The sequence below is a fragment of the Urocampus carinirostris genome, chromosome 10 (genome assembly GCF_059441175.1).
Source record: "Urocampus carinirostris isolate Australia breed hairy pipefish chromosome 10, RoL_Ucar_1.0, whole genome shotgun sequence".
NCBI lineage: Eukaryota > Metazoa > Chordata > Actinopteri > Syngnathiformes > Syngnathidae > Urocampus > Urocampus carinirostris.
Genome location: NC_142358.1, coordinates 20,766,535 through 20,784,997, shown reverse-complemented (window position 1 = coordinate 20,784,997; position 18,463 = coordinate 20,766,535). Strand labels below are relative to the sequence as shown.

Sequence of the window (18,463 nt, the reverse complement as noted above, 5' to 3'; positions counted from 1 at the left end):
TTTTCATGCTATCTCTTAAACACAAACACGCTTTTGCAGCACATGCTTTTTAATATCTCAATATTATCAGCGATATTGATTCACAAGCATGTCTGGACGAGTTAGCAGAGCTACTGCTCTAACGTTATTGCTTCGGATTCACTTATACAATCAGAAGGCGCAGGGTGGGTAGCATCCGAGGAGAAGAGGAGCAGGATATCGGGAGTGCGAGGCTCAGCTGCATCTGAGCCTAAATAACCCAGTTTTAAATATATTTAATTGGCCCGTTGAATAAATAAAAATGCCAATACCGATATCAGTGCCAATTATCGGCTTGCTGATAATCGGTCAACCTCTAATCATAAGTTTGATTTTAAGAGTAATCCAAATGAATCTTTGACGAGGCAATTGACTACAACAACCCAGTATACATGGTGTTTGCGAGCAGTCTGATCAAAATGGGCAAGCACGGACAACGTTGTTACGCAAATAGGCCTTGTATCTGCTTGACATTAAATCAATAGAATTCATTCACCAAAGTCAACGAAATAACACCCTTGTGTCCTCCTCTATCTGCATCTTATGTGTTTGCAAGTTGCGCTCATAAGTGACTTGCCAGAAGCTGAGACTTGCACTATACTGGACTGTCTCAGAAAATTAGAATATTGTGATAAAGTTCTTTATTTTCTGTAATGCAATTAAAAAAACAAAAATGTCATACATTCTGGATTCATTACACATCAACTGAACTATTTCAAGCCTTTTATTATTTGAATATTGCTGATTTTGGCTTACAGCTGAAAAAAACTCAAAAATCCTATCTCAAAATATTAGAATACTTCCTCAGACCAAGTAAAAAAAATAATTTTAAAACAGCAAAACTAAATCAAACATTTGAAAATGTCCATTGATGCACTCAGTACTTGGTTGGGAATCCTTTTGCACGGATTACTGCATCAATCCGGCGTGGCATGGAGGCAATCAGCCTGTGGCATTGCTGAGGTGTTATTGATGCCCAGGATGCTTCGATAGCGGCCTTCAGCTCATTTGCATTTGTAGGTCTGGTGTCTTTCATCTTTTTCTTAACTATACCCCACAAATTCTCGATGGGGTTCAGGTCAGGGGAATTAGCAGGCCAATCAAGGACAGTGATGCCATGGTCAGTGCACCAGTTACTGGTGGTTTTGGTACTGTGGGCAGGTGCCAGATCATGCTGGAAAATGAAATACTCATCTCCATAGAGCTTTTCAGCAGATGGAAGCATGTAGTGCTCTAAAATCTCTTGGTACACAGTTGCATTTACTCTGGACTTGATTAAACACAGTGGACCAACACCAGCAGCTGACATGGCTCCCCAAACCATTGCTGACTGTGGGAACTTCACACTGGATTTCAAGCAACTTGGATTTTGCTCTTCTCCAGCCTTTCTCCAGACTCTGGCGCCTTGACTTCCAAATGAAATGCAAAACTTGCTTTCGTCTGAAAAGAGGACTTTGGACCACTCTGCAACTGTCCAGTGCTTCTTCTCCATAGCCCAAGTCAGACGCTTCTTCCGTTGTCTTGAGTTCAGAAGTGGCTTGACCATGGGAATACGGCTATTGTAGCCCATTTCCCGGACACGTCTGTGAACTGTGGCTTTTGATACCTGGACTCCAGCTTCAGCCCACTGTCTTTGAAGCTCCCCCAAATTCTGGAAGCGGCTCTTCTTCACAATTTTGTTAAGGCTGCGGTCATCTCTCTTGGTTGTGCAGCGTTTCCGGCCACATTTTTCCCTTCCAACGGACTTTTTGTGGATATGCTTTGAAACTGCACTCTGTGAACGGCCTGCTCTTTGAGAAATTTCTTTTTGTGTCTTACCCTCCTGATGGAGGATATCAATGATGGTCCTCTGGACAGCAGTCAGATCAGCAGTGATTTAGTTTACTGAACCAAGCTGAGTGTTTTTAAGGCTCAGGAAACCCTCGCAAGGTGTTTCGAGTTAATTAGATGATTCAGGTGATTAGTTGAATAGCCTACTTGTATACTTTTTCATGATATTCTAATATTTTGAGATAGGATTTTTGAGTTTTCTTAAGCTGTAAGCCAAATTCAGCAATATTAAAATAATAAAAGGCTTGAAATAGTTCAGTTGATGTGTAATGAATCCAGAATGTATGACATTTTTGTTTTTTTAATTGCATTACAGAAAATAAAGAACTTTATCACAATATTCTAATTTTCTGAGACAGTCCAGTATATATATATATATATATATATATATATATATATATATATGTATATATATATGGATACAAATTACATTTTAGCTGTGGGGACAGAAAATAAAATGGAAATGTCCTGGAGAAATCATCGTATACACTTTACGCTTGTTTAGCAAGTAAATTAATTAGACTGGCCATTAGACTGTTAAATGGTCACTCAAACACATAGTAAATCTAAACTACTGCTAATCTGTACATCTGTGGGTTCTGTTTGACTTTTTGCACTACTGGCAGTTCTTTATAGCTAGCCACTCCTTGCACATCTGTTTCTCTGCACTATTGTACTTACAGTATTTACAGCGTTATTGTTACAGTGTTATTGTTCTGTTTACCTGACTGGTTTACCTGACTGCCCATTTTGCACATCTGGTTGGCTACTCCTCTTGCACTATTTGCGCTACTGTAAAATACTATACATAGCCATAATTATTTAGTATATTATTAGCACTCAATACTACAACTCAATACAACATTTTATTTATATCTGTACATTCAAGGAAACTGTGCGGGTCAGATGTATCGACATTTCGTTCTGTATACACGTGTACTAGAATGACAATAAAGTAGATCTGAATCTGAATCTGAAAACAGGAGTTTGCGTATACCATTTGTCTCTGTACTACAACTCCACAGTTCTTAGCAGCACCAACGAAGATAAAAAATCTACACATCCCAAAAGGAAAAACTGCGCATGTGCAGTAATCCACGTAAGCTATCAGACCATCCTAATGCGTAAATCCATGCATGAGTAGTAGAAAATGAAAGGACTAACCTAACCATTCCAATCGGACTGCAGTCGAACTAAGATAATAATCTGATTTTTGTGTGCATTTATATAGCTGTACATAACCAAAATACATGCTTTTTTCTTCTTTTCTTTCTTTTTGGGGCTTTTTTCTGACCCCCTTTTTTTCTTATTTTTCTTTTTCTTTAATTTTCCATTTTATTTTTTCTTTGTTTTCCTATCTTCTTTACTTTTTTTGCTTTATATTTTCTTATTTTTTCTTTTTGTATCTTATTTGAAGGGGAGCACAGTAAGGGAATCCTACCGGTTCAAGTAATTAAGGAGGGCGGCCATTGCTGCCCTCGTTTTAAATGCCCGGGGGTGTCGTAGACCCCCGGGGGGGTCCTGATGTCTGATGCGGATGTTCCTGTTAAGGGATGGAGGCTTTACAGAATTAAGTTCTCCAGACGCCTAATTCATTGATTAATAGGCAATTCATTCGGACAGGCATTTAAATAAATCTCGAGCCTGAATCATGACCGCAGACAAATGCTAATCAACAATCCTTTGATTACAAGTTAACACTTATGGGATTTAAATCTTTATTATTCATCTGTAGTGTCTGGCCACTTCCTGTTAATGAAAAGATGACATTATTTGTGAGCACAATTGTGTCCCGGTTTGCAATTATTTATTTTTTTAGCTGTCCATTGTGGGTGTGGGGGCACTGGCTGTTCAGTTTACGAGGCAAAAATAAGAAAAGGGAAAAGCAAAGGTCTTGTGCGACAAATAGTGAGTCTTTCGATGTTCCTTCTTTTTGTCAGTTTATAGCTAGAAAAGAGAATGTAGTTGTATCCAGGAATACCCCTTACGCCCCTGACATATTCATTAGACTCTTAGTGTGCCAGATCTTTTCTTAAAGTCTGTTGACAGATCATTCTATTTGGCCCTCAAGAAGTTTATGCTGTGTTCAATATTGGTCACCTGCAAAGGAGATTTCATGGGAGGCTAGTTCCTTATTTTGACTATCATTGCGCACTGTTGTCCATTACTTTGACTATTACATCATTGTTGCAATCGGCCAATCATGTTGCTGTTTTTTTGATTTCCGCACCTTTTTAGGCTGATCTGCTTATTAGACCCTGGAATATTAAATACAAAAATAGATGGCTCAGGGGGTAGCCTTAGATTGAGGATAGAGACATCCTTATCTGAAGGCTTCTCTGTCTGGCTTCCTTCAAAATCCATTCATGTTTTCTCTCCTTATTATGATTGTCTCTTAAGGTTTAAACTTAACAGGCCTTACAATGGCATAGTGACAAACATTCTGTCTTCTCTACTCAGATGCGTGTGCCACAATGGCAGTATACCAGGGACCCCAGCGAGAGCAGGAGGAATACTCGAAGTTTACCATTCAGGAACCCAAAGAAACCTTTCAAACGCTCAAACAGCTTCGAAACGTCATGGTGGAGCTTCAGCGGCAGCATGAGATCCGTGGTGACTCAGCGGCGCAGTATGGAAGTTTGTAAGTGATTGCCGTTCAACTGCTCCACCAAACACAGTATCTCATTTTACGACTATAAGGTGCACCCATCGAAAATAGGCCTTTGTCATATTTTTTTCATATATAAAGAGCACTGTTCGAGTAAGGCGGATGGATTTAAAACTACAGTAAGAGCTACCGTAGTTATTCGTGTATAACCGTTGCAGATTTTTACAAACGTACGGTATATATGAATGCTATGATTTATCAATTGAAAAATGTTGCTGACCATTACTGCAGAATTATAAAATCATTATGTGTTTTTAACGTACATGTGAACCACACATCGGACACCCTGTTTTTTTTTTTTTTTTTTTTTAAACCTTTTAAACTACCTACATTTTGAACCGCACGTCTCACAGCCGCCTTACTACAGAGGACACACCCTTGATATCGTAGTTACGAGTGTATGAGTGTGTCCTCCGTTATCGATCTGGCTGTGTCCGATCAGTAGTTTCACTCACCAGGTGTCCTCGGTGAGAACAGTGAGAAAACGATACTTAACTCCTGGAGTGGCTACAAATGTTATTGAGTTTTTAAAGGGCACTCCTGCCGATGTCTTACCTGCACCCTGTGATTTTATTGTTGATGATTTTTACCGAATTCTAATATCAGCACCATTTACCTCAACTAGTTATCAAAACGATAACTAAAAGTCTAAACCTCCATGAAGAAACTGTTCAATCGAATACCACAAAAGACAATGCGGGATTACTGAGAGAAGGTGGACGAAAAAAAATAACAATCCAGTACTCAGGGAAACATTCTTTCAAGAAGTCAGAACCTACCTCGCCTCGCCACGGCCCAGGCACAAAGTACTTTTTTGAGTTGCCTTTTCCATTACAAGGTCGTACTGCACCATGCACGGGCGACATACCCCCTCTTGTGGTCAAATATGCGACCTACACTTACATCAAATTGGCTTATTTCTCAAACTGATGCTTATGATTATTTTTTTCCTGGAAATATGATTGTAATTATTATTACTCGTGGTAATATTATAATGGTGAAATGATTAATATTATATTTTTCCCACGTAAATATTTTTTCATTTGTTTTTATTGATCCATTTTAACAACCTTAATGTGTTGAAAAGAAAGGTGGAAATGTACACATTTTATGCATTAAATATACAATTCAATGACTGCATGTTAGTAGTATTGGTATTGTTATTATAATTGGTAGTATTGTTATGATTGCAAGATGACTGATATTTTTTGTTTTTCACTATTCATATTTATTTTCTTCATCTTAATTTATTTTTAACAATGCATTTGTGGACGCTTATGTGTTCAAGAAAATGGAATCGGACACAGGACCTCAACACCCTTCATAAATAATTGCCAATTAAATAAATATTTGTAATAAACAAAGGGAAGCTCTTGTATGTAAACTGATTTATTCATGCTATGTTCACATAAAAGTAGAATAATCCAAATACAAGAAGATGCATTCCACACAGTAAGGATGCAAAGATGAATGATTCTTCAGACATTCTGTGGTGTTAAAGCCTGGAACGATGACAAGATGTTATCACCATTTGGTAACTCGATTGCCAAACAGGCTATCCGGACGCAATGAAAGAGCCAAAAACACAAATAGTATACACCTTTTAATATGCAATATTAGGGGCTGAATGTAATAAGTTAATCACATAGGTTTTAATATGTGTTTTATTTTACTTTTCAGCCGAATTGTTATATTAATAAAATACTCATTTTCATTCAAAACACACATTGCCTTTCAAATCCTACTCAAACCATTAAACTAAAATAAGTTGGGTCAAAATAACCCAAGTTTGGTTTAAAGATAGACACATATTTTTTATAGAAAGACTAGATGAAAATGTCAACAGTAAGAAAGTAGGATTCCATTGCAAAAATGACCGAATCAAAGATCTTGTAAAAATAACCCAAAATTCATTTTCTCTACCTTTGACCTTTCAACTAAAGCTGATTTTAAAACGTTTCCACAGGAGTTGACAAATGATCTTTGTGAGGGCTTTGCAGATTACTTCAGAAGTACAATTATTATAGTCTGCTATTGTCAGCTCCAGCCTTTTAGCTCATCAGAATCTACCTACCTACCTACCTACGTACCTGTCATATCCCTCGAGAGGGGTGACCGACAGCACAAACACACAAACATTTTTGGACCATGGCCAACCCAAATACCCAAACAAGTTAAGCACCTTGGCACCCAAGTTGGTCATGATTTCGTCCCTCCAAAGGTCTCGCAAACCCTACTTATAGGGTCACTAAATGTAAGAGGATGTGGAAGTAAAGCGACTGAGTTGAAGAAAGAGGAGATCGGAAGGACTAAAAGGAAGGTTGATGTGTTTAAAAATGGTGTAATAATAAGATGAATGGAATGCCTTTTCCGCCATCTGCATCACTGTTGGTCTAGTGCGAGGGTCAGAAACATGCGGCTCTGGTGCTGCATGCTGCGCTTTTTGGCACTCCCGAGCGGCTTCCTGGCGCTTTTTTAATAATGTTAGATCATGGAAAGTGATATGTTTTCTGTAGGACGACAAACATAACACTAACATTTTTAACGTTTTCCAATCAATATATATATATATATTTTGGTCAGCGATATTTATGGATTTATCAATCATTGCACAGATGCGCTGGTTAACTTAAAACTTTGTGTAGTATGTCACACATGTAGATATTCTATGCATTTCTAATTTTATCAACATATGGGGCACACTTCCAAATTTCTGGACAATTTGGGGGTTTTAGCTGTGCCTTATGGTCCAGAAAAACACTGCTACCATGTTTTAAGTCCATTGTTTCTTCTTCAGAGACAACCCAATAATAGGAAAAACGTCTTAGGCCAGCCGGGCCTCCGCACCACTAAAGCTGCAGCAGGGGAGCATGTGGATGTTCTTCGGGAACCCTTGTGAAGGAACCCTTGTTTCCCAGAGAAGGAGAGCATTGATTCCTGACGCAGCATTGCAGCTTTGACACCCCGAAACCGCAAGATATCTTGTTCATTCCTCTTTGAGAAAGCAGGTCCAACTTCAGTTGGTGTCTTTTTCTTTTATTGGTCAAGTCCACAGCTGTGTGAGTAGGCTGCTATTCTATTATTCACGCCGTTTTAATAGAACGTCTGTGTGGATGGACCTTTGGAAAAACACTATCATCATGTTTTCGCATCTTTCCACTTTTGAACATACAGACATTTTGCGAGTTATGGAGGAAATGGCCAATCTGCCTTTTTTTGGATGTTCTCTTCCAGGGTGTGCTGCCGGGATCAATGCAAAAGCACTTTTAATATTTCTCCAAATGAGAATTTCATTCCTAGATACTTGATGTATCAGCATTACCCAATTTGATCAGTTACATGATCTTGATTTTGTGTTTTCAACCCTGTAAAGTAAGTTTTATAACTGGTTGATTTGATATTTTTTCTTGACCAAAGACAATTTTATAGCATTGACTTGAAAAATGAAATTTGGGTATTTTCAATACAACTATTTTAAAGTAGAAATTAACATAATATCTTTATATTTGTCTAGTGTGGATGTTTTCTTAACATATAATTTACTTGTGCCAGACAGCGTGGATGTGGATTTTTTTTTAGTTTTTTTTTTTCTTAGCCTGTTTTGGGGCTAATATTGGTACAAGAGCACAAGAATCTGAACACGTGATGAAGGAAATCCCAATTGTAGACAATCTCTGCAATTAACGCATTTCTCTTGCGCACTTAATGTAAGAATTTGTTTGTTATTGCTACAGCTTCACTGCCACAAAAATCCACTAAGGAAAACGAATGATAAATTGACTGCATTTATATAGCGCTTTAACCAGTCACTAAAGACCTCCAAAAGCGCTTTACAATGTACTTCACACGTATCCACTCACACACCAATAGCGGAGTCAGCCATGCAAAACGCCTACCTGCATATCGGAGGCGTTAGGGGTTCAGTGTCTTTCCCAAGGACACTTCGACATTAAACTTGCGAATCAAACCTGCTACCTTTTGGTCCTAAGACAAGTACTTTCCCACCTGAGCTACTGCCGCCACCTAAAAGTGTCAAGCAAGCGAAAATTTGTAAGCACATCTTTTTACATGGTTAGTATGAGTGCTGGTAATCCTTAAGAATGCTTGAATTATAATGTTGTGTTTTCAAGGTTTGCTAAGCACTTGCATTTTGGATGAAGTGCTTGTAAATGCTTGATATTGATGCCATGTTTATTGGCTGTCTAGCTTGATAGACCACACATTAAATGAAGAAAACAATAAAACAAGTCTGCTTAAAAATGATGCTGACACCGCTCTATAGTGGCTTTGGTTTGCAATTGCATTTTTTCTGGCCCCATGATCAACGGCAGGTGGCGTTAGTTTGTAGGGTGTTGCATTGTGATTCGTCATCGTAAAAGTGCTTGAATTCGGCCATGAAAAAGGTGTGCGAACCCTGTTTTTAAAACAAAATCTACTCTTACCTTTTTTTCCAGCATTCTGGTTGTACAGTTGTCTCAGTCAACTCTTAACATAATCACATAGGTTTTGATATTGAAAGATGAAACTTGAATTTATCATACGATTTTTGAGATTACCTTCTTTTTTTTTAACTTATGTTTATTGCAAATCGTCGGTTTTGGTTGTAGTCCAAGCTTTTATTTCCCGGATGTTGTTTGTATTTAATGCAAAAAAGTTACCCTCCATTTTTATATTATTGATGTCGTGTAAAGCGTTTCTGGTACAATCCTTTTGTTTGATTTTTTTTGCAGATGTGTTTGTAGGGAAAACCAGATTAGTGGAACAGCAACATTTCAAACTCCCATCACTCTATGATTGCACACCACCACTAGTGTAGTTTTAAGAAGGGACCATAGTTTCATCGCTTTTGTCCTGCGTATTAATAAAACCACTTCAAATTGTATACTTGTTTTCTTTTCAGGTATCACGTGACTGTGTGAAAATAATATTGTTAAGGTCAGTGTATGGATGAAACACTCATTCATGAATTCACATTCTTAGCAATATTGAAAAAAATGGAAGGGGAAAAAGTGGAAAACTAACTCAAAATGTGAAGTAATGTCCTGAACTGCTGATTTTTTAAAATGGGTCCAATTGCATTTGTGGCAGAACAAAATATATATATATATTTTTAAAGCACTATTGATATAATTTGAGACAATCTGTCTATTGCCTAAATTTGTTGAGGCACTCTGTGCTCATATATTTTTTGTTAGATGTGGTTCTTCTTTCAAGACACGCATCAATGCCTCTGAATGTCTCCATAAATGTCTTTTTTTATATACATGCTACTGTTTTATACGTTATGTGTTCATTTCAAATGTACAAAATAAACTTTCTGCCAAAGCTTCTCTTCCGTGTGGAATTCTCCCAGACAAAATAATCCCATTCTTTGTCATGTGCTCATGCTATTTAGGGGTTCATTTTTTTCTTCAAATTAAAAATTAAATTTAAAAAAAACTAATGGTTGGCCTCACAGCTTCTGTGTCATAGTAACTAATCCATCCCCAATAAACAATTTAGGAATGAATCATATAATATTTATGGATCCCTTAAATACCTGGGCAGTTGGGGCACCTCTTCCTGTCATGAGTCTTGGGCAAGTACAGCCTGGTGCCAACCATCTCTCTCCAGGCCGTTTTTTTTTTGGGGGGGGGGGGGGGGGGTTACTCCTCCAAACGTAACGGATAGTACACGTTTCATTGAATACCAGTAGCAGAAGAAGCCCGATAAACTGACTTAGATGCAGCACTTGCATGGACTGGTCACCATTGTGTGTGTAAAGTGTCATGCTCTTCGTGATAAGTATTTTTGACCATTTTTTTTTTTTACTTTTTATTTTTCACACACAATTTGACAGAAGGTTGGGTCGCCCATCATACAGCAACACAAACAACCAATGTATACAATTGACATTCCCATAAATAACAGAAGAAACGACAACAAAAATGATAATAAAATAAATAAAATGTGAGGTGTTTAGACATCAAGTAAAAAAAGGTGTTATAATCTTCCATCTTTTCTTAAATTGATCTAGTTTCAGTTAAAGTCTTGCCATTATTAAGGGAATGAAGTTTGATTGTGATCTGAAAATGTTGAGAAGGTGTGTTTTCATCACATTGTGCAATACACATTTATTCAATTCTGGCTTTCATATTTTTGGTTGAAAAACCAAACTGGCGATTATGTTATGTCCTTTGCTTTTGTAACATAATAACGGCTCTTTGCCTGTGAACGATTTTGACGACTCTTGTTAAAATATAAGCGACTACTTGAATAATACAGGCTTATTTGATTTAATGATAATGTTATGAGGATTTTTTTACATGCCTGTTGACAATTAAAAAATCTATAAGTATAGACAATGTTACAATCATACATTTTTAGGTCAATAAACAATGCTACACAAAATGTATTGATCTTATATAATCTTTTTGCTAAATGCAAATCCAAAATTTATCAGATCCGACACCTCCAATATGGCGGACGCCCTGACCCACTAAAACTTACATAGCGCTGACTATAGATGTCAACCTTCATTGGCAGTTGGACCTTAGCCTTTCCGGTAGGGATGGCAATTCCGTATATTTTTTGAGTAGCGGCTCTTTTGGCTAAGTTTGCTAAAAATAGTTACTCTTTCGGCTCCCAAACGGCTCTCAGATAGTTTTTGTTACTGATTTTTCATTACCGTACTTACAAATTCTTATGTGATACTATGAACGAAATGGCTTGACATTTGGGAAAATAAAGCAATGAAAGAAAAAAGGGGAAACAAGAAGAGAATAAAGTAAAATAAATGCTTATTGACACATCACAAGAGAAAAAATCCTCTCGAAAGGAACCGACTCTTGAATGGTGGCGATCCATCTCATAGAGCCGTTTCCTTCACAAACGACACATCACTACCATTTTGGCTAATGAACCCTGGTTTAGCCACTTGCAGTGGACATGGAAGCCGGCGACGAGCTCGGAATAGTCCTGTCCCACAACACTTCTTCTGGCTCTAAATCGGGCGGAGACAAGATGTTTTCCCTCAAAAAGTGGAACGCTGTTGCAATGTGGAGTTGGGACGTCGAATGTGACACTTGCGCCATTTGCCGGGTGCAGGTAATGGGTGAGTGTGCCGACTACAGCTAGCTTAGCTCAGCTAGATGCCGGTCTTTCTAGGGGATTCTAACCGGGTTTCTCTCTTTACAGACGCTTGTCTGAGATGTCAGGCAGAAAATAAGCAAGAAGATTGTGTTGGTGAGTTAATTTTTGCTTTGAAAATACAATTTATGATTAGTAGCTGTTACGCGTTAATCCCTGAGTCATTGCCCCGGTTTACGACGTTGGTGAGTTTACGGACAGTGCTTGTTGACATGGATGGGTTTCCATTTACCCATAAAGTCTTGCATTGTCGATATTTTTCCTAGCAGAAAACTTTGCAATATCGATTTGTAGTGTTAGTCAAGTCATGTTTATTTGTATAGCCCTTAATCACAAAGAGTCTCAAAGGGCTGCACAGATTATTGCAAACCACAGACTATTATGACACCATTCCCTGATCTAAAACCTATATGCGGGCAAGCAAAAACTCAAAAACCTCAACATAAGGAAAATGAAAAAACCTTGAGAAGGGACCAAAATTTAGGGAAGTACTACTGCTTGGCTTTCCATCCATATTAGTTTTATTCGTCACATCATTATTTTGATAATTACTTATTAATTATTCATTTAATTGTTACACATCTTATTTATCCACATATTTGAATGAAGTATTTACTGGATATATCATTTTACATCAGTGTACTCTCTCACCAATGGTCTTATCTTATCATACAACCTCCACGATTCAGCTGTGTTCAGGGACTTCTGTTTTCCTTGTAATGTGAGTTCTGAGCGTCCGTTCCATTTTTGCAAATCGAAAACCCTCGTTTCTAAAAATCATGATTATCTTGTTGTCAATGCCTTTTGGGGTTAGAGCGCTCCTGGTCTCTTGGTGGGAGGGCACTTCCCTGATCAATTGGTCCGGAGTGCATTTCGTTTTTACTTTAGTCTGATATTAACTTTATTTTGAGACTTTGCAATAAATGTCCTCAACTGAACTGCTTACCCGCAGCTCAATTTTCTGTTCCTAACAATGAGTCTGGTCCCGGAAAATGAACATGCAACATAGACATTGGTTGTTTTATGCCTTGCAGTAGGTTATACCAGTATTTCCCAACCGTTTTGCAGCCAATGCAGTTTTTTTCCCACATTAAATCTCGAGGCAAAGCGACTGTCGATGTTTATATATATAAAAAAAAAACAAAAAAAAAAAACACTTAAATTGTTAATTTATCATTTGTGGTCACCAATGCTGGAATGGCTAACCTGGAAGAACGGTAGATTTCCGAAAGGCTCATGTCAAGGTCGATGTTTGGCATTAACATGTATCTGTCACTTGCACTTTCCAAACTTATTCGTGCATTCATTCTCTTGTCAGCTAATTGGCCACATTCAGTGCAGCCCCAACATCGTAGCAGGTTTTACCATCTGAGGGACATCTCTCCTATTATTGAAGTTAGTTTGGCCCACCCCCACTCTTCTTTTCTGTAGACGTAAAATTCACACAGAACAGAGCCAATGTTATGAGTCAGGTAAGATGGAGGGCAAAAGGTGCTAGGTTAAGCTGAAAAAGCCAGGAAAATAAAAGGAAACATTAGGGGGGGATTATTGTGCAGTAAAATGAGAAAAATACTTAAAGGAACAGCATTTTTCCAAGAAGTTGGTATTGTAAAAAAACTCACACATACATTTGTTTGTGGGGTCATTCCTAAATAAAGATACGAGGTAGTTCCTTTCATTTTGTTTTGAAGTATTATATTTTTTTGACTATAAGTCAGTTTTTTTCATAGTGTGGCCAGTGGTACGACTAAAACGCCAGTGAGAAGTAAACAAAATAAATAAAACTATTAACACATTATTACAGAGGCCGACAGATAATCAGGCGGGCCGATTATTAACACAGATATTTTGTGAATTTGACAAATCGGACTGGCCCATTATTTAAATTCGCCTCGACAGCTGAGCTCTCTCTCCGTCTCTCCTGCTCCTCTTCTGCCCTCCCTACCCAGCCTGTGCCCTCTGATTGGATAAGCAACCGGGTCAGAGCCACTGAAGCAAAAGTTTTTTTCTGACTCAACACTGCAACAGCGGCAACTCCCAGACATGTCTGAATCAAACCTCTAATAATATCGTAATGCTCCTACTTGTAGTTAAAGATGCACACAGTTGCTGATGGGGTCTGATCGCCAAAATTATATATGAAGCAGTAAAAATACTTTGAAGAAGGAGCTACTGTCTTGCAAAACACATACTGACAGAGAACAACTTGTGCACCAGTCACCTCCCTCCTCCCTGACGTCACGTCTCCCTTAAAGTGTCCAAATGCCAACGTAAACAAAAGTAACAGAGATTATAATATTGAGATTTTAAAGTCTGTGGTAGAAGAGCGTGTTTGCGATGATAAAAGTGTATGGTAGTCAGCTTGTTAGAGTGAAGCACGATTTATTGCCTCTTATGACATTAGTCCATCAATCTGGCTCTAAAAAAGAGTGAAAACACTTTTCAACTCGCTAGCCCTGTTGAAACTTTAATTGTTTTTTGTCATTTTTTGTTTAAAGTTAAATCATGTAGGTTGTGTTGACATTTTATTAATTGTTAAGTAAAACAGTGAGCTATTTATATATTTGTATGTTCCTTTATACGAATTGCTGCTTAGCCTAAGTTTATTTCCTGCACTGTTAGTTTTTGATTTAAGTGAAATATTAATCATCTTTTTTGTTGTGTTGAAATTTTTATTGACTGTAGAAGGTTTCAGGTAGCTATTTAAGTTTTAGTTTGAATTTATAACAAATATCCTGTGTTTCCTTTTGCACTACTTAAATATATCCTACGCTATTTATTTAAGCTTTTACAGCAAATGAATATCCGCTCCAAATATCGGTTATCTGCCTCCTCTAAATACTAATGATACATATCGCCTTAAAAACCCGCGTTGGTCGATCCCTACATCATAATATAATTTTTAAATTTGTATTACCAGTACTTTATATCACTTCACATGTTATTTTTGCACAAAACCGCAAGAGGGTGCTTTAGGCTTGTTGATAATTTCATCCTTGCCCTGTTCTGTGGTGTACAATTTTCGAAGCGGAAAGAGGTAGTGAAGTGGCTTATTGTCTTCCTTCCGAGTTGAAGGAGTTTTTTTTTACTGGCAAAAGTGATACGTATGATAAATATTTCTTTGGATTTATTGATTTGACGTGAAGCTGATATAATTGTAAGCATGTTCTTTATGCTAGAATTATATGAATACCTATTAGTATGTTATGTTGTTACTGATATCGATATGCATGTAAGTGTGACGTTAGCATACTGTGCCCTCAATTTTAGTTCTTTTTTAAATTACCTTTAAAGATAACATGATTGTTTTTGGTTTTGGATTTTCAGGTTAATTTCCCCCCAAAAAGCCACTTGCATTCAAGAGTGTGACGTACATGTTTTTCCTTCTTAGTTGTGCATTTTTTGACTGTTGCGACTTATACTCCAGAAAAACAACTAGTCAGCACAATGTTTGTCCCCTCTCTTACAGTATTACTTATCGTGCAACCATTTCTTCTGTTTTGCAGTTGTCTGGGGAGAATGCAACCATTCTTTTCATAACTGCTGCATGTCCCTCTGGGTGAAGCAGAACAATCGCTGCCCCCTTTGCCAGCAGGACTGGGTGGTTCAGAGAATCGGGAAATAAGTCCAACACTTGGGCCATGTGATTTACGGACGTACTCAAACGAGGGTGGACTACTGTTTTTTTACCACCTTCCGTGCAGATCAGCTACCTACAACTCGCTTCGGCCATTTGATGCATGTTTCAGTACTCCCAGTGCCAAAGGCAGACAGCGAACAAAGCAGGTGGATGCCACACACTGTTATGACTCCTGGTACACGATTGATGCACAAGGAGAAAGACTCACAAGGAGAGAGGATGGCAAATGGCAGTGTGGGGGTATTTATTTGCTTTTTTGTTTCGGGAGTGTTTGGCACATGTGACGTGTGTGACTCTTTAGGAATAAAAGTTTGGTCAATGCCTGTAAAATTGTGCATTTTGCTTTTTTTCTCACTTACCACCAAATTTAAAAAATGTAAAAACAAAAGTGGTTAGCACGGCCAGTCGATATGCATTTATAAATGAGCTAACATTTATAAGTGCATGTTATATTTCTTTTGTCTAAAATAGACTAACCAATTTGGTTTTTAAAAATTCATTAAAGCAATAAATGGCCGCTATTGGTGTGTGTGCATAGGTAAGTGTGAAGCACATTGTAAAGCGCTTTGTGAGGTTTTCATTGAGTTGAAAAGCGCTATATAAATGCAGACCATTTACCCCTTAATATACAACGAAATGTATGTATTCTCAAACTTACAATACAGTACAGCTAAATCAGAAGTTAGTTCACTTTAAATTTGGTAAATATCTTGCTAATTAAAATGATCAACGGCAAAGAAAAATGTAGCCAGCTATTTGAATGTTGGGGACAAAAGTGGCACCATATCTCCAAAGTTTCCATAGAAGTGGTGTCTTGTTTACGGTTTTATTCATAATTTTTGTTTCGGCTGGCCGTATAAAAAAACCCTGGATGGTCGCATGTGTCCTGTAGGCCGTAGTTCGCCCACCCTTGCTTTTAAAAGTAAGCTCTTAAGCCCGAACCCGACCTGAATTTTGTGTCGGGCCTCAAATGTCAATCATTAGTTCGGGAGGAGGTTCTTTTAATTTTCTCATCCACTGCTCTTCTTTTGCTGCTTTTCTTAATCCACGTAGAAGATGAATAAACTCCAGCGTATACCCGAAGCTTGCCATGTTAGCAAGACCCGTGGTGTGCATACCCGCCCTGAAACTCGACACGATCTTGTTCCTGCATGATGACCTAAACAACGTTATTGATACCCTGCAGCTAATTTTTAAATTTTAGTTATTGTCCAATTTTCCCTTATTTCACTGGATTAAAGACCAGGAAACGAGGCAGAAATTTGCAAACCATCGTCAAGGCCAGACAGCAGATTCAACTCTTTTTATTCTATTTGTGTTTTCAATTTGTAATGTGTATTTGTTTGTTTGTGTTCTACATTTATTGTATTTACACTCGGCTATTGCTTTATTTAAACATAAGTGTTCTTCCTGTTTTGAATCATTTGTAATCTTTAGTAGGCTTATTTTACGCATGTTTTACTTAGTTTGGTTATTTTTTTTAATTGTGGTCTTAATTGTTTTTTTGTTTATTTAAATTACGGTAGTTATGTTGGATTCTATCTAGCTTGCCTTTTATTTATTTATTGTTTAATTACTCTTTAAAGCAGGCCTGTTCTTAGTCTGAATTATTATTTTTCTAAAATCATGTTCTGAAAATGTTCCTATTTTGTGTCAATGCTTCTTAAAGCACGTTGTTTTCGTGAGTGTTTCGATGCGACTACTTCAAATAAAGAATGTTATTCTTTTATGTGCTTTGTTCTTTTGCTCTTCGATCATTTCCTTCGATTTTCCATTCTCGGACTATCGAAATAACAATTTCACATATTATTACTTATTTGTTTGAGTTGCATCAGTCTATGTAAAGCGTAATGGGCTGCAGTATTTCTCTGCGTAATTAAGCAAGTGCGCATCAGATCTCTTTCGCTCTTGTCTGGCCTCTCATTCTGTGTCCCAGCGTTATTTTGTTGTAGAAATGCATTTATCATGTACATAAAAATTATGTACATTATTTTAACCATAAGAAATGTTCTGTTTTTTTATTCTGTCCAAAATACAATGGGATGAAGTGATGCTAAAAAATGTGCAGACTGAGATTTTCATAAAGAAAGGTTCTCACTTCTACATCCCAAGAACTACCAAATAAAATGGGAAATTTCGGGGGATTTCAGGCTTGGTCCTGCTAAATCAAGTAATTGGTCCGAAAACGGCCCGACAAAAATATGAAACTTTGGACTTGCTTTGGTTGCGGTCCTGCCAACCGTGTTAGATAGTCTGGGTCGGGTTGGGTTTTAATACTTACAGGCCGGGTGAAGCCGTTTTTGTTTCTTCCTGATCTTATCTCTAACTGCTTTAGATTCTCATTGTAGATTCAGTATGTATTATTAATAGAACCTTTTTTTAGATGTATTAATGTAATTGTCTTCATTGTCATTGACAACAACGTGCAGAACATTGTTTCCATTGAGATATTGAACCAAGATAAACAAAGGAAGCACTAAGAAATGGTGAGCACTAGCGGGTGCTCTGTGGATTGTTATTAGGTCTGGAAAAAGACTAAGGTGATGTGGGGAGAGAAGGCAAGAGCAAGGCTGCAGAACCAGCCAACTGCTATCGTTAGGCTAACATCTCTCTTAAGTCACCATGCCAAGCCTGTACTTCACCAACGCCAGATCCATTACCCATGTAAAAGATGACCTGAAGTTAAAACTTTTAATTGCATTTTAATCATCACAGAGACCTAGTACAACTTGAGATTACCTGATACTAGCATGCAGCTAGCCAGCCATTCTCTTAATGGCTTTCTTGCATTGAAAGGAGAAGCGCTTACATTTTGTTGTAGTACAGTATTGTAGAATGACATTCATTCAACTGCAGTTCAGTGTTTTATTTGTGTTGTGATTTTTATACAGTCGTATACTCTCAGTCTGTAAGGACGTCATCACGAGGTGTGTTTGAATCTTGAGGGCTTTTATGAAGGTGCGACGATACTTAACGGATTTACATGTTCCGTGGGCGGTGCTGGTCTCCAATAAACTTAATAATTGAAGGATGACTGCAACATAGAGTGGTCTAAAATTGACCCAAGTTGTGAAACGTCCTTGGGGCCGACACCTTGAAATTAAAGAGCTTGTCAATTTGTATTGAAGTTGTGGTTGAAATTCTGTTACCGATAACGTGAGGTGGCAGCCCACTTACTT

General features: G+C 37.7%; 2 protein-coding genes across 4 annotated transcripts in view; both read left to right on the top strand.

Moving 5' to 3' along the window:
• rasa2 (RAS p21 protein activator 2) overlaps positions 1 to 9,846 on the top strand; it is a 42,434-nt gene extending 32,588 nt beyond the window's left edge. For all 3 annotated transcript variants that reach the window (XM_088345333.1, XM_088345332.1, XM_088345331.1), the window contains 2 exons: positions 4,309 to 4,489; positions 7,314 to 9,846. In XM_088345333.1, the coding sequence (XP_088201459.1) occupies positions 4,309 to 4,489; positions 7,314 to 7,344 (212 nt within the window). In that variant the 3' untranslated portion in view covers positions 7,345 to 9,846. The remainder of the gene's footprint in view (positions 1 to 4,308; positions 4,490 to 7,313) is intronic.
• A 1,547-nt stretch (positions 9,847 to 11,393) lies between these two features.
• Positions 11,394 to 17,013, top strand: rnf7 (ring finger protein 7). The gene is made up of 3 exons (XM_088346323.1): positions 11,394 to 11,609; positions 11,693 to 11,740; positions 15,151 to 17,013. Exons 1-3 carry the CDS (start codon positions 11,444 to 11,446, stop codon positions 15,267 to 15,269), a joined length of 333 nt encoding a protein of 110 aa, XP_088202449.1. The 5' UTR covers positions 11,394 to 11,443; the 3' UTR covers positions 15,270 to 17,013.
• Positions 17,014 to 18,463: the final 1,450 nt, after the last annotated feature.